Below are 25,581 nucleotides of genomic sequence, written 5' to 3'. Positions count from 1 at the left end.
AATGTCGACGGAGACATTCCCAATCGACAACATTGTCTACCACGTTTACATGTAGGAATGAGAAAAATTACTTAAATTCACATCGACTTAAGAAATGATTATTAGAAAACTATTTTTCAAGATGTCAGTGAAGGGATTTAGTGCGGCTATAAAATCAGACAGCTTAAGATTGAGAACGCACAAAGGGCGATTACTATATTTTCATATTTTCTTTCTTGGTTGTTGGTTCAAACATGTATGACGGCGAAAGAAAGACATCAACGTGTGGTGACGACCAATAGGATTCCATTTCTCTGCTGCTTGGGCGTTAAACCCCAATAATCAATCAATCAATCTCTGCTTAGCTTAATATGATGAAGCCGATTTTTACTTCTTTGATTGTCTATATATTCGATCCTTATTTGCAATGAAGTGACAGAATACTAACTAACCGACTAACTGTCAGAAAACATAATAAAAACAAGCTGCATAACATTAACTACATTACTTTTTTTCTGTCTGATTAAGCGAAAAAAGTTGAACAGGGTATGTTTAGCTTATACATGTATAATTCGGCTAAGAACATTGGTATTATGTTAACTATGTTGTTACTTTTTAAACGAACATTTTTGCAGTTCATGGTTGAATTATACAGAAATCACAATGTAAATTAAGCTTAAATACACGAATTTGAGCAATTAAGTGAAAACATGATTATATGGTGACATAATTCAAGGATTATATAGACCACAAGCATCCATATTTTAATACTCTAGCTAAGAAAGCCTATTTTATCAAGCCAACTTAATTTGAGCAAAATATTAAGGTTGCCGAATCATGTAGCCACCACTTTGACCCGGGAACCTCACACCGTGTTAATATTTTATGAACGGATATACATGTAGTTTTCTCTTTGCCAGTTGTTCTTTTCTGTGGGTAAGCTATTATTGCACTAAATAAAATGGATGGAAACGGGTTGAAACAAATATATCCCTATGTCTAATGAAATTTTGGCAAGGTTGTATTGAATATTTGCATATTACTGTCCTAGCAGAACTGTAAATGTAAATCTCAGAGATTTTCATTTTCATTAATTGTATTTGTATTTGCCTCATGTTACACATAACTTGTGTCTGAGTGAAATAAAGAATCTTGAATCTTGAATCTTGAGATATTTAGACATAATTTTATTAAAACATTTATTGAACACAGTACATATATAGAAAAAAAATTCATAAAAATTGAAACAGTGCCCTTCAATATTACATTTAGCAAATACAAGATTTACGTTACACTGAGTTCATGCGATTATCGAATAATAAGTCACATTCCCTTGATGTAATTGACCAATAAATATGTACCATTTTATGTATGGCAGTGGTTGAACATGGAACATATAAGACAAAACCCACAATACGACAGAGTTATGTCCCTTTTTGTACTTTAAGTACTAAGGCATAAGGTCGTAATTGTCATACTTGTTTTTTTAAAAGAAATGTATTTCTAACAATGTTTTGAAAATGGACCAAGGGCCCAATAAACCTATAAAATGTCTTAATTAATACAATGATAGTAAAATATCAGCATTATAATGTGAAAGGTATTATTGGATTGCTTGTTTTTAAAATATTTTCAGGTAATTTCATATCGTTAATAAACAAAATATAAAAAATGGAATAATTAATAATAGCGAGTTTGGAATTTTTCGGAATTTTTCGCCGCCAATGGAGTCATTTTTTATGTTTTTTTTTAAAAAAAAAGGTCCATTTTGTGAGTTAATTTTTTTGCTATAATAAAAGAAAATCGGAATAATACCAAAATTTATAGTTATCAAGATGTAACCAAAATATAATGTACTGATTTTAAAATTACAACTTTTGAATTTGGAATACAAATATGAAACAGATCATTTTTCTAAAATAATTGATAGATATATATAAAATATAATCATCAATAATTGACACTCAAATATCAATAAAAATCATATTGCATAAAAAAATAAATAATACAGAAAATTGAAACATATTGCCTTTATTTCATAAGGCCATAAGAACATGTAAAAGCAAGTCGAGTCGACTTTAGCTTTAACTGTTGTCCTGTGTAGATAAATACGCTTCCGAAAAGACTCTGGCAAAAGTTTTCAGGATTGTGATTGTGATTCTAGTTTCGTGCGTTTTTTAACAAAAGCAATTGCATCTTCATCCCACAAGCGTTTAGCCAGCACGTCAAGGGCTCCAATATCTAAAAAAATTAAATGACTTTACAATTAAAAGATGCATAAGATTTTCACCAGAATAGCTTCGTCATAAAACAAGAATAATATGTCTCAAGATGTTTCCTGGTAAACCAAACAGAACAGAAAAACAAAACCATGATAAGATTTTACTTCAAGAGCAAAAGACGCATGAAATGCACTTCATAAATTTATGGTAGTATTTTAGGTATAAAGATATTAATAAACTCTTCATTTTGCACCAAAACATTGCTGCATATAACCATGCATTTCTGAACCGAATGCAAAACTGGTTTTGATGTAATATACTGGGTGATCAATTAAGACATTGTTCATACCAAACTTGGAAATGAGAGATGCCTGGAGTTGGGCCGACAATAAAACAGTTAGAGGACTGGGCACAAGATTGACAATACACTTTTGTAATGATCTGCCGACAAATGATAAATAAATACAGAAGTACGAACAGTACTAACACATGAAAGTTGACGCCATAAACATGCACACGTGTCAACATTTTTTTCTTGAAATAATCAAATGCTTTTTTACGTTTCAAATGAACCACATTTGTTAGTTTCATAGGTTGACAACGCTAAGAAAGTGAAAGTTAGCTGAAAAAAATATCAGCACCACAAGTGTAAGATGTACATGTAATTACGTTTCGGTTTAACTACCTATCAATACCTACCCTTTGGTTTAGGGTGGATCAATGGTTTTGTCATAAAACTGATAGACTCGTAACCTGACACATCTTCTCCGTGTACACCAGGGATATCAGCTAAGTTAATGTACACTTCACCAGCAAAGTCGTTTTCAAAGACATAGTCATGATCCATGACTGTCAGCACCAACACTGCACCTCGCCGTTTACACTGCTCAGGTGTTATAGAACTATTTATAAAACAATTACCATTAAGCTATTAGTACAATTGAGTGATTAAAAGGAAAAAAATCTACAAATTTATACATAGTGCATACATAACATGGGATAAATGAGTCAAGTATTAGTGTCTTTTGATAATATACACACTTGAACATGTTTTCTTTAAAGACAAGCCGGAATTTCAGAGATTATTTCAGATATTACTGAAATATGTTATTGTTTACTTTTCAGTTCCTCCATCATTTTTGTTTAATTTAGACTTTGTGAAATGTTTAAATGTTTTTTAACAACGACATACACCGAAATATAACACAATTAATAGTTTTGTTTGAAAACACCACGGCTTACAATTCAAAGGTTTCTTCAAAGACAGGGTTCAGTGTTTTCTTCACAATACGCGTCTTTTCAGTAGGAACATTTGGGAACACGTGGTCTGGGCAAAATTGTAGTACTACATACGGGTCACTAAAACCTGTATAAAATGAATTTTAATTACATATTTTTCTCACATGTAATCAATGACATTGATATGTTTTCAACAGATTCTGTGTACATTACTTAATCTACGTTTGTTCAACTTCGCCTTGTCACGTGAGTGGCGCCTAATTCGATGATTCCATTCGCTGACAAATTATAATATTCTTCTTAACATTGACATAAAATAACCAACTTTAATTGTTACTTTAATGAAAACACTAAAGGTATATGTTGTTCTCGCAGATAGAACCATCGCAAGTAATAACTCATAACTTTTCCAAGGATGGAAACATCTAAAAAAAAACAAACCAAAGATCATCATAATAGTGACGAAACTAATACCTACTTCATTAAAGATAGTATACTAACTTACCGTTTGCATCTAATGGAATGATATTCTTAGCATCAATTACTGAAAACGAGAAAATACAATACAAAAAAAATTGTTAGTATGTTTATTCAATTAAAACTAGTCTCTATTTCTGTCACCGTTTTGTTGTATTGACATGAGCTGACAAAAAAGTATAATAAACAATTACAAAAAAAAAACAAAACAAAACAAAAAACAAAAAAAAAAAAAACCAGAAAAACCAAAAAAAAAAAAAAAAGACAAAGAAAACAAGAATGAAAGCAAATTTAAAGCATTTGCAACCAGTTTCATGTGTTTAATTTTTACATTCACATCCTACCATATAATATGAAAATCTTACGGAGTTTTGTAATTATACGCCGTACAAAAAATTAAGAAAAGGCAACCAAAAACACAAACAAACAAAAACACTAATACATGTGTACCTTCTACAAATATTGAATGCGTATCTTGCTTGCACCACACCCGTACATTTATTTCGCCATATTCTGTAGACTTTGAGCTTCTCTATCAATGATTTAAGAAAAAGACAGTTATAAGAATATATACATGGTCATTAAAGTCGTTACACATACAATTGACATAATGGTAAGTAGAAAATCTACCACATAAATGTACCTTCATTTATGTAATTATTTTCAGTATTTTACAATATATCATGGTCCTACGATTATATAAAACACTATGAAACATACTTTAATAAATGTGGAGAAAGAATATTAATTGCATGAAAAAATGACTGAAACATAAATGTTCCAAATACCTGCTGCTCCAACTTTTCTTCATAAAATTTTTCCATCAAGGCAAAAGTGTCCATTTTGTATAGAGCCAGTTTGTTCTTCAACTCCTAAAATTACATTCCAAACCATTACATCACATTAACAGAAGTAAAAAGGTTTCATGTAATAATTTTGAACAATTTCCATAACAAATATCATTTTTATGACTGCTTATCAAGCAGAAAGGTCATGGGTCAACATAAGACAACTAGCACGCATGCGTCAAAACAACTAGCCCGAATTCGATATCGACGATTATGTCATATATGGCTATATGGAGAGCTTCTGTATAAATTTTACCATACAAATGTTCTATGTAAGATGGCAGTGTTTATTTTTGTTTTTGATTTTTAGCAAACCTATCAGTGTTTGCAATAATCTTAACCTATTAACAATTTTTAAAAGAGGATCGGAGAAAGTTAAAACCTTGTACTCCTTAGTCTGTAGTTCAGCAATGGTAAGACCTCTATCATTGGCATTGAAGAAATCAACCAATATACTTAATGCTTCATACATCCTCTTGTATACTACTGGCTGTCTCTATGAATGAGAAATATATTTAGAATTTGTTGTATAAACTCCTTGTAAACTGCAATTGTAGAGATGTAGTTTTTTTTTATAATCAAAGACAAGAAAGAAACGATGAGTCGACATAAAGCAACGTACAGACTCGAACAAACACGATCTTTTTAATACTTTAAAGTATTTGATTTGCATTTCTGTTTTGCATTTCGCTTATTAAAATATCTAAGTCACGCTTAAGTAAATGGTATAAATAAACAAATATAACTTGTTTTATTAGTTCATCTAACGACTACTGTTGATTCTCTTACTGGTTCTTCTGTATCTATGACATCTTTAAATTCTTCTAATAGTTCTTCCCATATGGACAACAAAATTCGGTCAAAGTTGGCTTTCAGTAGATTACTGTTTAATGTCAGTAAGTTGCTGTCTAAATAAGTCATTAAATCACCAACTGCCTATAAGTAAATATGATATTGTTTAGAATTTTACTACTTTGTATACAGATACATACATGTATTGGTCTGATAGAAGATACTTCTTATCGAGAAGAATGTAAAATTTATTAGGTAAAGCAACGGATACAGTGGAGAAAAAAAAATAAAGGATGAAATTCGACAATTTATTACTATCATTAAGGAATAACTACAATGAAAGAAACTTGATCTTTGTAATAAGTATACTAACATCGTCAGCAGGAACACTCTCCGGAGCCCAGTTTAGATGGAACACATCTTTCTTAATATCAGGTCTCATCTGGAAGGCAATACAATTTTCAAGCTAGTGTTTTGCGTAAAATTGGTGCTGTTAAATATTAAAATATCATTTTACGTTATAACAAGATATACATTAGTCTTAGTTTTATATGGCTTTTAAAAAGGACTTCATTTACGAAACGCTAATTTGGTTTTGCATCAGTCAGTTTGGTCTTTATCACTATTATTCCTGACCACATCTCCGGTAACAGTGGATATAGTAATTGTTGTAGATTTAAAATATAGTGATGTAAATTGACTATAGCAACGAACCTTGTCTGCTACTCGATCAACAACATTCTTGATTTTCTTAGTCATGTTACTGTCTGATTCTTTTAGCATGGTGTAGAGATTAGTGTTCAGTTTAGCATTACTCCTCTCAATCTCTGCCATTATTCTATCAAAGTGTAGTTTTTCTGGAAGTGGTTTTAACGATTTCCTTACATGTTCAACATTGTTTATGGTAATGCATAACTGAAAAATAAAATAAAACAATCTCTGTACCTGACATTTGAAAACAATTCTGAACACTTGTAAAACGACATAAATAAGGCATGGTATGAACGGCACTAATCATCAAGCAGAAGTATTGAACCAAATATCTAAGCATTCCTGGCAATAACAGCTGATAAATTTGATTTAAACAAGTGTACATGTAACAGACGAACAGACGAACGAATAGACAGACGGACAAGATGATTGCATTTAGCTCTAACTAAATGACTCATAAAAAAGTGGGGTATATTGAAGAACTACAATGTTGTAACATAAAGAACGAACTTACCGGTTCTGTTATATCAAATTGTCCCTCATCATCGTAATAACCTTCGGAAATCAATTTCTGATGGATAAGATCGGCATAAAGTACAGCCCCATCACAAATATCCTTAAAAGAATGAGTGAAAGCAACATGTATATTTTTAGTATAAAACTGGTAATTTGTCAAATTCATTTATAAAAAAGCACATACGACGATAAAGAAGTCATGCACTAAAGCCCACCGATTCTTCATAGGAGTAGTAGGAGGCAAGACATGTTGTTTTTTTTTTTTTTAAAAGTACATTCTTCAAATAAGACTTCTTATAAAAAACAAGTCCAAAACCGTGTTATCACACAATTAAGAAATGGTAGCTATTGGAGGTATTAATAATACCACAAGAGGTAGATTACCACAAGAGGTAGATTAACATAAGAGGTAGATTAAGTAGTATTGAGATTGATATATTTGATTATGAGTATACATTATGTTATACCTTAACTATCTGTTGTACTAAAGGAAAAGAATCAACATAATCCGGCCATTTCAATTGGCTCCAGAATTCTGTTATCTACAAGTATCATGCATAAGCTAATGATTTAATATCAAAATTATCTGTGTTTTGCACATAACATAGCATTATCAAATACAAGCGCATCTAGTCGACATGTAATACTTTTTGAAGGAAGTACATGTAGGACGCATTGTTTAGACAAACAGGTGATGAGTGGTTGACTAATTCATAATATATTTACCTTTTTATGACATATTATATTTAAAAAAATAAAAATAACCAAATCAACACGCACATAAAAAAAAGAATACAAAAGCAACTCAGGCGCCAATAAAAACTGGGATAATGGACAAATTACATCGGTAGGGTATGTCTCCTCTGTTTTTTTCTTGAAGCATCCGCCGGAGTTGCTCATAAATGTCACGTTCGCGGTAGAGAAAGAGGAAAACTATGTCACCATTAACAAATCGGTTATCATGTTTACTTGCCGATGGATACGAAATAAAACTTTTTAGGGACGACTTCATTCTTGTAGCAACATAACCATGTTCCAGAAGCTAAATTATAAAACAAACCTAGCATGGTACAAAATGTTCGTGGAGTTTCGAGTGATATGAAAAGGTATGTTGCCAAAGATGAAAGGAAAGTTGTTGACCGGAAATTATGTATCGTTTGTCGTATAGTTTAATATTTCCTTTCTATCGACCTTTAAGAGTAGTTCAAGATGGCTGTGATAAATTGTTGCAGACCAATGTCCCTTCCTATGGTCAACGATTGACAGTGTCCATGTTAAGCATAATTAAACCACAAACGTTGTTAAGATGCGATAAAAGAGGTGCGCAATGACATCATCTGATTAATAATTTTGTTATCAAATTCCAATCTGCTGTTTCGGAAAAGCTGCAGGTGAATCAAAGGACGGACAGACAGAGAGACAGAAAATCTGATCGCATGACCACCACTGACATTGTACCTACTTGTCAAATGAAACGTGATCTAAAACAACCCAACAAAAGAAGTAACGGTAGTTTTTAGGCAAATTATAAGGTTCGCAGAAAAATGCAGAAATATTTAACACTATATGTTTAATTGGTAGGGAATTTTGATATCATGTGAATTGCACAGAAACAAAATAAAAGATAAAAAATTAGTTAAAGATTTTCAATTGTTATGCTTACCTGGGAAAAACAACATACAACATCTACAGAAGATGTGCTGTATTTCACATCACCTTTCGCATCAACCACCTGCAATGTAACCATATTGTTAAGACCTGGAATATTGGCTTACTTCTATATTTTATGAAATATCATTTTCCATACCACAACTGAGTGCCATAACTAATCCGACACCAAGGTAAGTGAGGGGTAATTTCTGTTCAGGCATTTTCAATATTACAGCTGACTATACAAGGTTTAACAGCAATTAACATTCCTCTTCCTTACAGTTAATTATTTCCGGTATATTTCAACACAACTGGGCAGCATAAACTATCACCAATCAAAGGCGGTAAAATCAGTAGTTAAAATAGTACAGAAGATATGAACAACAAATAAGCGAAAACAATATGAACTGAATACAATTAAAATGAAGTAAATCCAATACACGGGCTTCAAAGTAAGCCATGAATTTTTTGAGGGAAACGCGTCAAGAAAAAAATAAAGTAAAACCCACAAAAAAATAATTTGTAGACAGTATAGAAATCTATCATCTGTAACATGTTTGTCAGAAACAGAATAGTTTTCAATAAAATACGGATATCGAAACAGAACTTTTCAGGCAGAATATGAGACGTTTTTTCGTTCATACAACCTGTCTCTATTGCGTCCTTAGAAGTAAGAATAGTCACTACTTGCTATGACATACCTAACAACTGAGAAACAGAAACACCATATGCATGGAAAACTGGTATATTACAGCATAATTGAATGATATAAAGTTTCATTTTTATTCAAATTGAAAGGAAGGTGGTTGATGTTTTTTTTTACTCTTCGAGTGTTTGATATTTGAACCACGTTATCAATCTTCCTTTTATGCAGGGATTTAAACACACACATTCGGGACAAACTTCGTGTAAAGAAAAACAATTATAATGAACATCATGAAATATATTTTTATAAAATTCGGACTTGGATATGTTTGATTTGTACCAGTTGATTTTTTTTAAATGGCTACATTAAGCTATTTGTATCAGGTCTGCATTTATTTGTATTCATAAATCCTTCAAAATGTTCTCGTGGTAACAAACATAAGAAGTATACAACTAAAATAAATTAATACCTTATCCAATTGAACTGCCCTCTGGATTCTTTGTTTTGCTTTAACTTTTGCAATGTCTAGCCATTTCTGAACTACGAATCTGAACCATTGGTAATACTGAACTATATGTAACTTCTGTTTCCTTTCGCTTTGAAAATGGCAAAGTTTCAAGTTAATGGTCACTGCTTTAGACTAAACAGTTAATAACAGCTGGTGTTCTTCGATGTCAATTATTCCATTTTGCTTTAACTTGTTAGATTGTAACTTTAAATCATACTTGATGCAAATTTTATTGGATTACATGATGAATATTCAAAATGAGGTTATATATAGATACCAAGGTTGTATAATATTTATATAACACTGAACTATATTTGAATCCTCATTTCTAATTTTTATGTATGAGTCTATTTGATAGTCTGAAAGACCACCTTGTTTTTTGTAATCATTTATTTCTTTTGTTTGCAAATTATTTGAATTTAAATGACGTTGAATATTTGACTGATGTTTTCATTTCATTTGAAAACTTCTAAGATAAATGAATAAACAATGTTAACTGCTTTGGAAGCGATGAATATTCAAACCTGTCACTTTGTTTCTCTCGATAGCTTGAGAACTCCTGCAATGCCAAGTAAAGCTCGAATAGATCTGTCCCTACAGATGAAGTTGTTGCCTGAATACTTCTTTTGATTTTACTATCTGGTTTTTCTATTGTTTTCTGTATTGTTTTTGAGAACTCTAAATCTAGCTGCAATCAAGAGAAAACACAACTAAGTACTTTTAAAGATATTACTAAATATTCTTTTCGTACATCTTTTAAGACTCCATTGAAAAAATAGCAAGAAAGAACGGAACAACTTTTTATATTTCTCATTCTCTGCAATATTTGCAAGGAGATACATTTTATCATATTTTTATTTCAGATGAATCTATTTTGTTTTTGTTAAAGAAACGTTGTACTGAAATGCATACCATATAATTAACGAAATACTAAAATTATTCGATACATTAAATGCATAATTTAATTTTTACAAAAAAAACAAAACAAAACAAAACAAAAAACAAAACAAAAACAAAACAAAAATTCGATATGCTGTACATGTGGTTCTGTCATCACCAGTACTCGGAAATGTAATTTTTGGTAATTCAGGTATCACTTACTTTACCAAGCGGGGTGTTAAAAAAATAAATATTACGCTTTTTATATATTAGCATATTATTTTATTAAATTTCAAGTAGATACACACATATAGCCTTTCAAAATATTTGTGTTCTAGCCCTTCACCAAATTTAAGACAAAACAATGTTAGCGAAACGTCTACTGATAAGCTTAAATATGTATAGAGGTGCACAGTTTGGATAGGTGGTAAAAGAGTGCTGGCGTGAAGAAAGGAAAGAAACAGTTCAGGTCTAAAACGGAAAAACGACCAAAAAAAAAAAAAAAGAAATTGGAATACATGCTTAAATATTTTTTCAAAGTGTTTGGAATAAATCGTAATTATGAAAAAAAACCCACAATATTGTCAAAATACTTTTTACCCATCGGTACAATTACGAATATAGCGATTGAATGGGACAGAATCATAGGTTTATAGTTTTGTGCCTCAAGAATATATCATATTTGATAACTTTCTTACTAACATTGCAAATGAAAAAAAATATTGAGGATTACTACCCGAGCTCAAAAGCACGTCACACATAAAGAAATATATAAAAAAAAATATAAAACTGTGCACAAAAAATGAATACCTCTTGACGCAGTATGTCATGCATATCATATGCAAGCTGAAATTGAACAAAATGTATCATATGCCCTGACTTTTTATATGGGAATCCAATATTTTCTTTATTGGTAACACAACTGTATTTGTTAGTATCTTTATTTGGTCTAATGATAAATATTTGCATTGATTAGTTTCGAATATTGATTACCTAGGTAAAAATGACATTACAATTTTAGTTATAACATCTGTCGTAAGATTGAATTAAAAAAATACCGATATTGAAGTAACAAACAAAAAATAAATTATTTTTTTACAATTATTCATATTCTGTATATCTATGAACCCCAATAATGCCCCTTAACATAACATTTCTAGCAACAAAATAAAAATACGAATCCTCACTTGCACAATTTAAAACAAAATTGGGATACAAAATTGTAAGTGCTAAAACAAAACAAGCTATCATAGAATATGAAAAAAACACAGTTACTTTTATGCGTGTCGGAATCATTCTCAAAAATTAACTGAGTTTTATAAACTTCAAAAGAAGCACCTAGAGTTAAATGTGTCAGTAACCATGTCCATGGGTGATTGGGTAATATAAGTCAGGTCAGAAGCCAGTCAAACCCGGGTGATAAAGGTAACAGCCGTTGCAAAGACGATTCGTCAGGTGCCAGTTAAACCCAGGTGATAAAGGGAACAGCCGTTGCAAAGAAGTTTCGTTAGGTGCCAGTTAAACCCGGGTAATAAAGGTAACAGCCGTTGCAAAAACTTTGGTTATATGTATAGATACAACAAATATAATAAACACTGTTACAAGACCTACCACTTTTTCGAGTTGTCTAAATGTGATGTCAAAATAATGGAGATTCAAAATCCTGTAATGAAAACACTAGATATAAAAAAAAAACCATGAAGGATACCACTGGTAATTGATTGATTATTTAAAACGAATTAGTTAGTTTAGCGAAGAACGGGAACCGAGTTGTAGCTTCCGAACCTAATTATCTAAAAGTAATGGCTAAATGTATTTTCCATGATATCATTTACGTATCGCACGTATAATAGCTAGATTTCGGCGAATTCATAATCGATTTTCAATCCGAAGGGTGCAAAGTCATATGACATAAAGCGCACTTATCCAAAAAGTCTCTTTCATGTAGAAAATATTTTGCCATTTGGATTCAAAGCAATTGACCTAAATTTATGATACTAACCTTTCATAAAGTGGATTGTATGAAGTCTCTGCCGCAGCTAGGTCAACATTTAAGGTGTTGGTCATTTCAATCAATGAATGAACAATATCTTCCTCTGTGTGTTGTGACTGGCATAAATTGAATCGATTGTCGTTTTAATTACCATAAAACAATCGAATTATCTAATGTTTTATGTTGAAAATCTCATTGCAATGTTTAATCTTTATGTTCAAACAGTACGTGATAACATTCATTTCTAGTACATGTAAATGCTTTATAGATAAACTATTTATTGCATGGCATCATATTTTTACTCAAGAAAGTTACTAAACGGTAACATGCATTATCAATCCAATACTATACTACTACAAACTAGACAAAAAAGAGCACCCCCTTTTACTTCACTTAAATCATGTTAAAAACCCTTTATTTGGTTATTTCCCTATTGCAGCGACTAGATATTTTCGTCATTCTCACACATCTACTGCCTAACCTCCTATAAAGCATTATCAACATGTTTCCTAGGGGTTCTACTCGAATACAAAAATAAAAAACTTCATATTGGAAAATCAAAAGTTTCTATGTCTTTACGTTGTATACAAAAAGCTATTTATAGTTTCTGATTTAAATCACAGGAAAGATATCAAGTAGCATTAAAATCAAATACATAGGAAGATCATAATCAAAATATTTACATAGAAGTACTCAAAACCAAAACTATCGAAAGAGGAAGTCAAATCCATCACCGACAGGTTCTACCATATGTAATGCAAGGAATGAAGCCTCAGTGTTTAACGTATTTTTAAATTTGAAATACTGCAAGATTTCATAAAAAAGGGTAGATAAAATGATATAATTCGGGGTCAGACAATTCTGACTACTGCGTTGATAAATACCCCCGTGTACCTCAGGTCCACGAGCAGCGGTATCGACCCAATGGTTCTTACAGACAAAACAAAACAAAACATTTTTTATAGAGTAAATTTCGATATGCTTAACACGTGTTTCAAGGAGTAACCTCTCATCATCATCATTAAAATCACACCGTGCAGGTTCGGGTGTCAAAAGAAATAAGCAGACTAAGCTTGTCGTAAAAGGCGACTAAATAGTGCTCAGAAACTAAGGGGTGCCCTTGGCGAGTTACATGCAGGGGTTGTCTGGCAATAATACGGAAAACCTGACCGCAAACCATGGTGGTGCACTGTGTTGGGAAAGATGCCACGTTCCTCGCATGTTAAAGAACCCTGCTGCGGTATTCGATAGGAGTAGGAACCTTTTCGTTCCGCCACAGGAGGCTAAATTGCCCAACCCTACCCATCCCTCATTTTTTCTAGTGGCAATCAAAATTTGTCGACCCTATTATCCTTGTGTCCCATCCCTCTTTTTATTTCATCATCATCATTTCATGTTCATTTTATCATCCCTTTCATGTTCATCGACTGAATATAGCTGAAATATTGCTGCTCGGGCGTTTAACCCCAACAATCGGCCAATCAATCAATCAGCATTAAAATCAAATATGTACAAAGATCATAATCAACATATTAGCTGCATGCAATAAGTACTCAAAACCAAACCTATCAAAAGAGAGATAGCATCGCATATGTTATATATATTTATGTAATTAATTGAAAATATACCTGTACTTTCTTTTGTGTTAGGTGAAGAACCCTTTCGTACCATTCAATTGTTCCCTTCTAAAAGAGAGTTATTTGTACCTTATTGTTTTATATACATGTACATTCATTGTACAGTTCTCATTTCAAAACATGCAAAGTGTAAATGAAAATGAATTATTTCCGATTAAAATGGACCAGATCAATGATAATATTCCTTTTAGAAACTTTATCTTCAAATAAGGATGTTAACATATTCACAGTAATGATCGATAAAATGAAGATTTTTACAAAAAAATAACTCTCCACAAATATTTTTTTCTCTTAATGCACCAAACACCACATTGCTTGTCCTGGTTACTGTTTTCCATGTATCGATAATTGTTTGACAATGTTTATTTATATTACGTGTCCTGCGTATTGGTAAATAGTTTAAAAAAAAAAACTAATTATGCTTATATAATGATCATGGTTTAAAAGAATTGTCACAAAAGAATAAGCTACTTATTCCTGAATTGTCTACCAAGCAACAGAAGTTAATGTAATCTAGCCTAGCCTTTTCAATTCATTAATTTAAGGATGGTCTTTACCATTTTACAAAGTTATGTGAAATAACCAACTTAAGGACAGTTTACATGAGCCATGAAGTAGTTAACTTTCAGAAGTTAGTAATGCAAGAATAATTTGGCCAACATTAATTTAATTTCTTATAAATTCAAGTCTAAGTTTAGATATCAAAGACTTATTTAGTAAGAAATTATTTGAAACGCGGATTGCGGCCCAATCGACGTTAAGCACGTCACAGTACAAAGTTAGTCTAAAAAACAATCAAAAAGCTTATAACAAATCAAATTTAATTATATTACCTTTAACACGGGTTTCATCATTAAAAGTAATTCGTTGTTAAAAGGACAAACATGCTTGTATATCTTCATCATTTGAATTTGTCCCAGGCACCTACAAAATAAAACATTTAATTTGTCCCAGGCACCTACAAATAAAACATTAAATTTGTCCCTCGCACCTACAAATGAAACATTTTATTTGTCCTAGGCACCTACAAATAAAACATTTCAATTGTCCCAGGCACTTACAAAATAAAACATTTCATTTGTCCCTGGCACCTACAAATAAAACATTTCATTTGTCCCAGGTACCTACAAATAAAACATTTCAATTGTCCCTGGCACTTACAAAATAAAACATTTCATTTGTCCCTGGCACCTACAAATAAAACATTTCATTTGTCCCAGGTACCGACAAATAAAACATTTCAATTGTCCCAGGCACCTACACAATAAAACATTTAATTTTTCCCATTCATCTACAAATAAATCATTGAATTTGTTCCAGGCACCTACAAAATAAAACATTGAATTTGTCCCAGCCACCTACAAATAAAACATTGAATTTGTCCCAGGCACCTACAAATAAAACACTGAATTTGTCCCAGGCACCTACAAAATAAAACATTTAATTTGTCCCAGGCACCTACAAATAAAACATTTAAGCGATACTTTAGATGTAAGAGAGAGAGAGAGTAATCATGGGAACCATGGTTATATCGGTAATCAAAAGAATGTAATCCAGGGACAAAGACCAGACATTGAAAACAGACATTCACAACAAAGAACATAAAGTAACTAAAATCATACATACAAAGTAACAAAAGCAAATAAGCAACTCCGACTCCACTAAAAACTGGGAGCATGGACCAGGTGCACCGGTAGGATAAGCGTCCTCTGCTTCTCTAGAAACACCCGCGGAGTTGCTCATAAAATGTCAAGTCCGGGGTAGACGAAAGAGGAAAGGAAAACTATGGCGCGTTGAACAAATCAGTTTTCATGTAAAGTATTTTTGGAAACTTTCTGTTATAAGAAAAAAACTCGATACAATTATAAATATCGTAAAATTATTGGGTTACAGTCCTCTACTTCTTACTCGAATAATCAAACTGAACTGAAGATGGTTAATTTACTTTCGTGATGTTTTCAATATTTAAAAACCGTGTTCACGGCTTCATTATTTTGTACCTACTTTTGAATATTCATTTGTTAAAATTAAGTTCCCTCTATCATTTTATCAAGTAGAAAATAAAATGGAATAGGGAAAGTGTCAAAAAGGCAAACTCCTATTAAAGTATAGCCAAATCCATTATGCTTATTAGTTTTCTTTACTTACTGTAACATTGACTCAAGGCGACTCAAGGCAGCTTTGTTGTTTGGAGGAAATACCTCCCTTTGTTTTCGAAGCAAACTCAGACAGTAGTTAATAAAATTCGTAAAGCACTGACCAAGGCTTTCTTCCTATAATATCAAAACAACAAAATATGCATTCAAATATGATCACGTGACAATATAATTACACAGCAATATGATCACCTGATCCCAAGACAATATAATTACACAGCAATATGATCACGTGACAATATAATTCCATAGCAATATGATCTCGTGACAATATAATTACACAGCAATATGATATCGTTTGACCACACATTCGATTTGAAATAGATTGTGTTTTTTTTTAACTAGAGCGGAAGTGACTTTTCTCCAATATTCTTATATTTTCGAAAGACTTACACTTTATATATTTTATTACATTTTCACATTTTGTGAATAAACCTATACCCGGTAAATGATCAACATACTCACTCTTAAGAAAAACTAAGTAAAACAAGAGGCTCCCAGGAGCTTGAATCGCTCACCTGGTTGAATTTCGCCTTTCAAGGGCAATAAATTAAACAAGAAGTTATCCAACAACTTTGACTCAAGAAAACTTTGATAAGACTTATCATAAGGATCATTTCAGCACATGAAAGTCTAAATCTATCATAATTTTCAAGACATTGGCTGAAAACTGTAAAAAAAAACCTGTCATTTTCCTTGTCAAGGGCAATAACTCTTATTAGAAGGCATCTGACAACTTTTATGCCTGAAGACTTTTGTAGTCCTAAAAAATAAGGATCGTTTCAGCTAGTGAAAGTATTTGACTTAACCTAACGGAAAAACTATTGTCTGACCCTTTGTTCTATTTTTAGTAACAGCGGCCATGTTTTTCGACAGATCAAAAAACCCCATTTCACTTCTATGCAGGATATCCCAATGAACACTCATACCGAGTTTTGTTTCAATTGGTAAAATAGTGTCAGAGGATCTCATTATGCTGAACACTTTTACCCTATATCAGAATTTAGCTTAACCTAATGGTTTTGGAGATATATGCGAAAATCTACGTTTTATTTTCAGTAACGGGGGCCATGTTTTTCGACGGATCAAAAATCCCCACATCAGTTCTATGCATGATACCAATAGGAACGTTCACACCAAGTTTGGTTTCAATTGGTCAAGTAGTGTCAGAGGAGAAGAGTTTTGAAAAATTGTTAACGACGACGACGGACGCCAATTGAAGAAGAGTTTTGACAGAAATAACATTAAAACTAGCAAAAAACCTTGAAAAAGGGCAATAACTCTATTATAGCGTAATAGATTAAAATGAAAATTTGACCGCAAATAGATCTCATACTGAACACTTTTACCATTTTGTCAGAATTTGGCTAAACCTAACGGTTTTGGAGATGTATGCGAAAAACTACTGTCTGACCGCTATGTTCTATTTTTAAAAACGGCGGCCATGTTTTTTGACGAATAAAAAGTCCCCACATTAGTTCTATGCAGGATACCCAAAGGAACATTCATACTAAGTTTGGTTCCAATTGGTCAAGTGGTGTCAGAGGAGAAAAGTTGAAAAATTGTTAACGACGACGATGGACGCCACTTGATGGCAATAGCTCACATGGCCTTCGGCCAGGTGAGCTAATAATGTTTATCAAGGTTAAACAAATGAGTTGTTAAGTTTTTGTAAAAACATCATATGTCTGTTACCTCTTCTCTTGAAAGAGATTCAGGAGCCCATAGTTCATCAAGTTTTGAAAGTAATCTCAGTAAAAGGTCGTAACTTAAGGTGTGTTCGAAGTGTTTCCGTACATACGCCATCCATCTGCTGTAATATTGTGAAAACATGCCATATACTCGAATAAATTTTAACAATGGCAAAAAAATGTTCAGTGATAATGTGTGATAATATACAAAAACAAAATAAATGCGTAACAAATATTGATAATTCTAAGTTTGTTTTTTAGTTATTTTGAAACGAAATGAAATCATTTAAATAGTGGAAACAAAGGCGATATCAGCAAGGGTTTTCTTTATCCTTAAAATGGAAAACTGTCGAGATTCGAATTGTCTTACATAGCTAAATGACCATAGGATAGGTTTTCATGATCAAATTCTCGGTCGTTATCGAGTCAAACCTTTTTTAGCGTAACAATATTTAGCAGGCCGACGCTATTACAATAATTACGAATTCTTTCAAATGTTTCCTCAAATACATTTGGGAAAACAACTCTTTATTCTTTGTTTTACCTAATACATAAAGTAAACAAAAACAAAATAAAAGCAACTTCGCAAATTCTTTGAAAAAAACATGTAGCTTACCAAACAGCTATTTGAACAGCGGTTATGTCCCCTTGTATAGCATGTTGATGAAGGATGGTTTCTGCAGCTTTAGATAAGGTACCATTCCACTTTAATGGCTGTTCCTGTGAAATAATCGAAATTTTGTTAGATCAATAATTTGTTGAGTTTCCATTTGTTTATAAAATTCCATCAAGTCTAATTTAATGTTTTTTTCCTGATATTTCACACTAAGCAATTCATCTGATTTCTTGACTTCGCTGACAAGTGATACAAGAAGATGGCATTAAACTTCAAAGTAAAATAAATGGTGAAAGTCTTTGAAACATGAAACCAAAAGATAAAATTCTTTTAAGTTAGAACAACGAAAGATTCAATCTTTAGCACCATGATTAATGAGTCATGACAATGACAGCTTTACAATTTCAGAACAAGCACGTTTTTTTTCACCTGCAATTGTCAATGATTTATTACAGGTTCATCATATGCCTGTGTATCAATGTTATGTAATAAAGAAAGTTTTCCTTGACTATCATTGAAAAGCTCATAAAACTAGATGTCAACCTAATGTTGCGATCGTTTAAACTTCAGAAGATAGAAACTTTGTGCAAAAGCATATGTATGTTGCTATAGATAGTAAGTATAAAAAATAATTGGGAACAAATTTTTGACATGTCCATTATGAATCACATTTGTTCGGCTCTCTACTCTCACGTACTCTGGACCTGGATATCTCATTTTGTATAAATATGCTTATTAGATCTTCATGCTGACGAACATCTGTCCAATTATCATCTTCGTCTAACCCTCGGTCTTCGCGTGTAGCTAGACTCATCTTCAATTTAATATCACCTTGTATGGATGACCTCGAAGACCTTCCTTCTAATTTATACCATTGTTCGATTCCAGTAGACGGAATGTCCTAAAATACCGAATCTGCTATCAAACTTAATCATTGGTACGGTTTCCGTCAAATTGCAATTAATAATATCTATATTTGTTTAGTGGTAGGTTATAAGGACAACTTAAAATGTGGGTGCAATTGAAAATTTACAAAGGCATGTTTTCAGATGATTTTAATAGTAGTAAGCAGTAATGATTCATTTGATTTATTTACACAACATGAATATGCTTTTTATTATTTTTATTTCAATTTTTTCCGTTGTATAATTATGTTTACCCGTCTTGCCTCCCCCAAAAACATGGTATTGTTTAAAACTTAACATTTCAGCAAAGTTTCGATTCCACATTTCTGTGTTAACTTGATTCGTCAAAAGCTTTGTTCAAACATAACATTTCTATAAACTACTTTTTATGGTTGACAATTATTTTGAGGGCATCTTATAATGGATTTTAATCAGTTTAACATTTGCAATGATTTTTCTTTCTTGCAATTATTGAATCTCTCCGTAATGGTGATTGTTTCGTTGAAGTATATGTGTCGCTATAATGACGTTATAACGTAATCAGATATAGATACATGATGAATGCATTATTTCACGACATCAATTTGCAATAATACAAACATTATTGATACAAATCTGAACAAAAACATAACTACAACAGGAGTTTGTATGGACTGACATCAATTGCTAATATGACAAAAATGTCGATCTGTTAAAAGGATCACATTCTATAAAAGTATATTATTCAGTAGATTAGTTCTAGCAATAAAACTTCTCAGTTAAAACTTGTTAAAATAGCTGTACTTTGATCATTAGACATGTAGGTAACTTGATCGGAGTACGGGTGTCTATTTCTAATCACTATCACTATCGTATGCCTTTATCGAAAAAATACTGCTGAAAGGTCGAAAATATTTAGCATAAAAGTTTGAATATATATAATGATACGTGAATATGAATCATTTTGCTTAATCTGAAACGAAACATCAGCTTAGTATTATAGTTGGAATCATGATTCTATATAAATCCTTATCTGTTTAGTAATACCTTTAATGAATGATCAAGGCAACCAAGAAAGTCATCTACACTGCCACTCCCTTTGGATGTTCTTGCTGATTGTGCAATTTGTTTAAAATACCTCCCAAGCCCTCTTAGACCTTGAACCTCATTTAACGTCTTGGCGGCATCAAACACTGAAACTTCATCGTCGTGGTCCCTACATAAGTTTACAATGAGTTTTTTTTTTTTATTCTGCCCGCCGCTGGCATAAGCTCATGAAGTACGTTGGCAAACAAACACGTAAATTTTAATTATAGAAAATATAAGATGTGTCAACATTTCATATTCTAAACATTTTTGTATTATCCTTCATGCATCTTGAGTTTTCTGTTTGTTTCGTGTTTAATTGATTCACTCTCTTTAAGCAATATCTAATCTGTCTTACAATTGTTTGTATCAGAAATAAAACTAACCAGATATCCAGGTGAAGTCTATCAGTATTCACATCTTCTAAATCACTGTAAGTTATGGAGAAAAAAAACATTCACAGTTATAATGCTTTCGTTCATTGCTCTAATAATTAAAGGTAAAATACAAAAAAAAAAAAAAAAAAAAAAAAAAAATTACAGGTATCATTTTATAAACTTCCGGTCCCTGTTATAATGGTTATTTCCAGGTAAATAATAACTATCTTATATTGAATATCTTATGACATTAAATAACTTCGGGTCAAAAGATGCTCATTGTATGACAAATGAAAAAGGTAATTAATCTTTTATTGGCCTTCAGTACTAAAATGTGTTTTAACTTTTCTATAAAATACATATTTTGATTGTTTGTCTACAGAAACATTATAACCATTCCCCATTTACACAATTAATAATACTATTCCAAAATTAATACTGGGGTTAACTGTCTCTTAACTATATATATTGTTAATATTTCCTGTACATAGTAATCAAACCATTTGATTTAACTACTTACATGAAGCAAACCGGGATGTTGCATTCAATATGTGGGTGAAACGTTTACTTATCTTAACGTACACAGAAATATCTGTTTCATTTCAACAGACCAAAAATGTTCAAAAGTGTCATTTACAAGCATTGTAAAAAGCATAATCATGACACTGAATATTTTACCGTTCAATCTTTGGAAATAGTTAAAAACAGTCGACAGTCTGAGAATTTCATTCCAAATTCCGTCATTCCCGTAGATTGGGAAAATTGGAATGGTACGGAAGTTACAAACGGTTAATAATACCCTTTCTGACTTAACAATATCATTGGAATTGAAAACATCTCAAGAACAAATTAAGTCAACAGTTTTATTCAGTTTCTGAACCAATGGGTAGTAACAGGTCTAAAGGACGCAGATTAAATCATAATATACATCGAACGAAATAACAGTACTATGGTTTCAAACCTGATTACAATTTCTTAAAACAATGGACGTCATCAACTATTAACAATGGACGTCATCAACTATTAACAATGGACGTCATCAACTAGTAACAATGGACGTCATCAACTATTAACAATGGACGTCATCCACTATTAACCAAATATTTCCAACAACAGCAACTAGATTACACTTCTAGAAGAATGTAATGAAATTTCGTTCAGCAGTTCAAAGTAGGAAATTATTCAAATTATGATTGCCTACTGTTTTTTAAAACTTTTCCCGAAAATTGATAATCCTAACTAAAAACTAAGTATATCAATAAAGCTTTTGATTTTATCAACATTTCTGCTATTTTGAATGATCATACAGTTCAGGAAACTATCCCTGCTCATTTTAATAATACCGAACTCCCTTCCGTTTGCTATACTTACAAAAAGCCAACCTGTAAATTTGTCTTTAATCATTATGAACTATGCAAAGTTGTGATCATTAAGGAAAACACACCAATATCCTGAAATTGCAGTAACTCAACATATATTTATGGTCCCAGTTCCCATATTATAATTGGTAATATGAATGTCGTTAACGACCTAGAGGTGGAAACATTTCTTAAAAAAAGTACACAAGTTTCGTCCTCAAGCCACTATCAGCTGAAATAAATGTCATAACATTATTCAGGACTCACTCCATTCGTATCGTACAAAGTGGAATAAGCGTTAGAAAGTAGATAAGAAAACCTAAGATCCTTTCTCTTCAAAACAGTTATGAAAAAGTGACATCCGAATAAAAAATTTTAAAGAACAATTTATTCCTAATAAAGAACATAAAAGCCATATTTCTAGAATAGACCACAAATTGAATGAACTCGGCAAGGATTTTTTTCATTCCTGCTGGCAAAGCTGCAGATAATATTGTTGTTATTTGACTTAAATTTTATATTCTATAAAAAGAAATTACAATTCATCTATGTTCCAACTGACTCAATTCACAGAAAGTAAAATAGTTAAGTAATATAAATTCGTTGTTACCTCTCACATGTAATCAGAGATCTGTATTGTTACGAGTCACAATTTATGAAAACCCTTCGGATTTTAACAAAATAAATCTTCATGGAACGGAGAAATTACTACATTTACTTTTTTGATATCAACCTCGTAAAACATTTACAATTTTTTTTCCACCGATACAAGTAACTCGTTCTCAAATACAGAGGTACTTGTTGGCGATACGTGCGGGTATCTCCCACGCTATATTTCATCGTAATAATCTTTACAAAGCACGAAAAGCTCAATTTTCACACAACACGTTGACTAAACTGTAAAAAGGCTAGTTCGTAAGGGATATTTTATGATATTGTTGAAAAAAGATGGCATTTTTTGGTTTTAACAATAACTAGTTCATCAGGTCTCACGTTCACATATAATTATATAGTTGTTTTCGGTATGACACGCGTTCTGTCCTTAATGTATGAGTTGTGATGTACCGTGGTTCTCAACCCTTCATTGGGAAAATTGGGATTGATTTTACATACGATGATGACATAACTTTTTGTAGGTTTAAACTGGTCTGGGGCTGGCATGTTAGGTAACAACTAGTAGTCCTTTCTTTGTTCATTTCTGTAATGTATAATCAGTTTCTTTATTTCTGTTTCGACAAGGGACTTAGACTATTATAACTGATTTAAGGTGAGTTTAATTTTGTAATATATTTTTTTTCACAGTGGCCAGATTTTAAAAAAAAGGAGGGCTGTGACCATGCCAAAGTACTCTAACCCCGCCACTTTTTTTAAGTCCCAAGTCAGGAATTTCTGCCTCTCTATATATTGTTTCGATTTCACTTAGTTTACTTTTAATGTTGCCGGAGTATATACAGGCAACCATTTCTCTGTACTTTCATATAATGTTGTTTTGGGGCCAATTGAAGCCTGCCCTATAAGGTGTGAGGGTTTCCTCGTCGTTCATTGAAGTGCCATTGGTGGTCTTGAGCTTACATTTTATATTCATGGTGGGAATACGGTCTCTTTTGACATATTCACCATTCCCATTCTCATTATAATATTTACGAAATAAGTTTTGTAGTTTTAGAAAAAATGCATGGACGGGCTACTTTAAGGTTGAAACTTTGTCAATAACTTCAGGAGTACATTGAAAGGTAAGTATTCTTGTAAATGTTTAAGTAAACTTCAACGGTAATGTACTTACAATCTGAATTTTTCGTTCCATTCGGGATTTATTGTATTGTGACAAACATTAGATGCTTTAATCAACCTGGCTGGAACCATATTCCGAGCAGATTTGTCTTTCTTTCTTGACAAAGAAAATTTTCTACCGCTTGTACTTTTCTTTCGTTCCCGACTCTCATGTTCATCTTCGTCAGAGAATACTCCTTGATCAGATGCATTCTCGTCCAATCGTCTTCCTGGGACAATACCACACATACAATATGGGTCACTGAAACCTAAAATATATTCCATCCAGACATAGGTTATTACTTTTATCTAAACAATATACTTAGCTGTTAACATAGTGCTAGGACAACTTATACTTTAAAGTTTTGTTTCTAATGTTACAGTTATAATTTCAGCAGAATATATTTTTGACCATATCATAGTTATGTAATTAGTTTATTACAATTCAAAAAGTACAATATTTAAACTTCATTTTGATTGACATGAATGATTTCGCCATAGTGTGAATTGTGTTTGACCGGTGTCGGGGTGCTACATTATTGTTGCCGGATTAGTACAAGATTAAACTCACTTGCAATATGGCTGGTGTTGCTGGCGGAGCAGGACATGCTTACCCTTTTTTTTTCTTTTTTTTTTATTTGTGAAGGCCATATTGGTGGTGTTTGAGTTTTTTCGTGTGACGTCTTGTTTCCCTCATGTTTAGTTCTCAAGCGTAATCTTTTTTATTTGTTTCACTACATTGTGTTAGTAAATCGTCTTTGTTTCACGTTTAGGCCATAGTTTTTATTTTTTTAATCATCCTACAGCGGACGATTTTTGTCGACATATACGTCAAACGACTGCCTTACCATCTGCGTCCTTAGCTTCTAAGTCTCTTGCTTTCAGGACGGTAACATTCAGTATAACAATAGGAGGCTAGAATAAAATAACATCAATAACAGAAACACGTAATAGGACTAGCTGAGTAAAACATATGGTGTTTTTATGGTTGTTAGACATTGGTTACATAGTGTGTACAAATAGATAATTTTGTATCTATTTAGTTTTTTTTTCATTATCTGATATTGCTTTTATGTTTCTTTTCTATTATTTGCTGTGTTATACTAACAATACAAAATAAATGTTAAAATCAGAATTAACCCTCAGGAAGCACATGCTTTCATAGAACAAGTTTGTTATACCTTTTCCTCTGTAGCCTTCGCTAGTAACCGTGCATGGTCCTCTGGTGTTACACGGAATGATTCCTGGGCATACTGATATAGATCTTGCATGTAAGGGAGATGACTACCAGATGTAGTCCCAATCTTATGTTTTATTGTATAAAGAACTTCAATGTAGAGCAGCTCAAACTATAAGAAAAAAAATAAGATTTTAGTTATCAGTCAGTGTATGCACATGTCTATGGAAAACTTAATATTATTTTACTATTTTAAGAGAAAACTAAGAATAATCATGAATAAAAGTCATTTGTGATTAATTACACTTTTAAAATGTCTAAAAGTCTAAAAGTGGTATCGAAATAATTTAATGTTCTAACATCATTATT

The 25,581-nt window shown here is 32.0% G+C and overlaps 1 protein-coding gene across 5 annotated transcripts in view; it reads right to left on the bottom strand.

The window, feature by feature from the left end:
- Window positions 1–1,145: 1,145 nt before the first annotated feature.
- Window positions 1,146–25,581, bottom strand: part of LOC148618760 (BAI1-associated protein 3-like) — an 87,769-nt gene continuing 63,333 nt past the window's right edge. For 4 of the 5 annotated variants that reach the window (XM_088577946.1, XM_088577947.1, XM_088577944.1 and 1 more), the window contains 29 exons: window positions 25,217–25,384; window positions 24,884–24,950; window positions 24,049–24,304; window positions 20,917–20,961; window positions 20,492–20,660; window positions 19,258–19,461; window positions 18,561–18,664; window positions 17,949–18,066; window positions 16,246–16,370; window positions 14,931–15,021; window positions 14,089–14,145; window positions 12,470–12,576; window positions 12,079–12,130; window positions 11,278–11,313; window positions 10,113–10,276; window positions 9,550–9,676; window positions 8,448–8,516; window positions 7,252–7,326; window positions 6,783–6,884; window positions 6,272–6,472; window positions 5,931–5,999; window positions 5,555–5,701; window positions 5,148–5,261; window positions 4,706–4,789; window positions 4,368–4,449; window positions 3,946–3,984; window positions 3,444–3,567; window positions 2,901–3,103; window positions 1,146–2,220 (listed from right to left, as the gene is read on the bottom strand). In XM_088577946.1, the coding sequence (XP_088434072.1) occupies window positions 2,120–2,220; window positions 2,901–3,103; window positions 3,444–3,567; window positions 3,946–3,984; window positions 4,368–4,449; window positions 4,706–4,789; window positions 5,148–5,261; window positions 5,555–5,701; window positions 5,931–5,999; window positions 6,272–6,472; window positions 6,783–6,884; window positions 7,252–7,326; window positions 8,448–8,516; window positions 9,550–9,676; window positions 10,113–10,276; window positions 11,278–11,313; window positions 12,079–12,130; window positions 12,470–12,576; window positions 14,089–14,145; window positions 14,931–15,021; window positions 16,246–16,370; window positions 17,949–18,066; window positions 18,561–18,664; window positions 19,258–19,461; window positions 20,492–20,660; window positions 20,917–20,961; window positions 24,049–24,304; window positions 24,884–24,950; window positions 25,217–25,384 (3,300 nt within the window). In that variant the 3' untranslated portion in view covers window positions 1,146–2,119. The remainder of the gene's footprint in view (window positions 2,221–2,900; window positions 3,104–3,443; window positions 3,568–3,945; window positions 3,985–4,367; window positions 4,450–4,705; window positions 4,790–5,147; window positions 5,262–5,554; window positions 5,702–5,930; window positions 6,000–6,271; window positions 6,473–6,782; window positions 6,885–7,251; window positions 7,327–8,447; window positions 8,517–9,549; window positions 9,677–10,112; window positions 10,277–11,277; window positions 11,314–12,078; window positions 12,131–12,469; window positions 12,577–14,088; window positions 14,146–14,930; window positions 15,022–16,245; window positions 16,371–17,948; window positions 18,067–18,560; window positions 18,665–19,257; window positions 19,462–20,491; window positions 20,661–20,916; window positions 20,962–24,048; window positions 24,305–24,883; window positions 24,951–25,216; window positions 25,385–25,581) is intronic. The other variant, XM_088577945.1, reaches the window with a different exon arrangement.

This window comes from Perna viridis, chromosome 4 (genome assembly GCF_037379345.1).
Source record: "Perna viridis isolate PV_CMFRI_1.1 ecotype Kerala chromosome 4, ASM3737934v1, whole genome shotgun sequence".
Classification (NCBI taxonomy): Eukaryota; Metazoa; Mollusca; class Bivalvia; order Mytilida; family Mytilidae; genus Perna; species Perna viridis.
The sequence above is the reverse complement of the archived record's forward strand: the minus strand, read 5'-3'. Positions and strand labels throughout refer to the sequence as shown.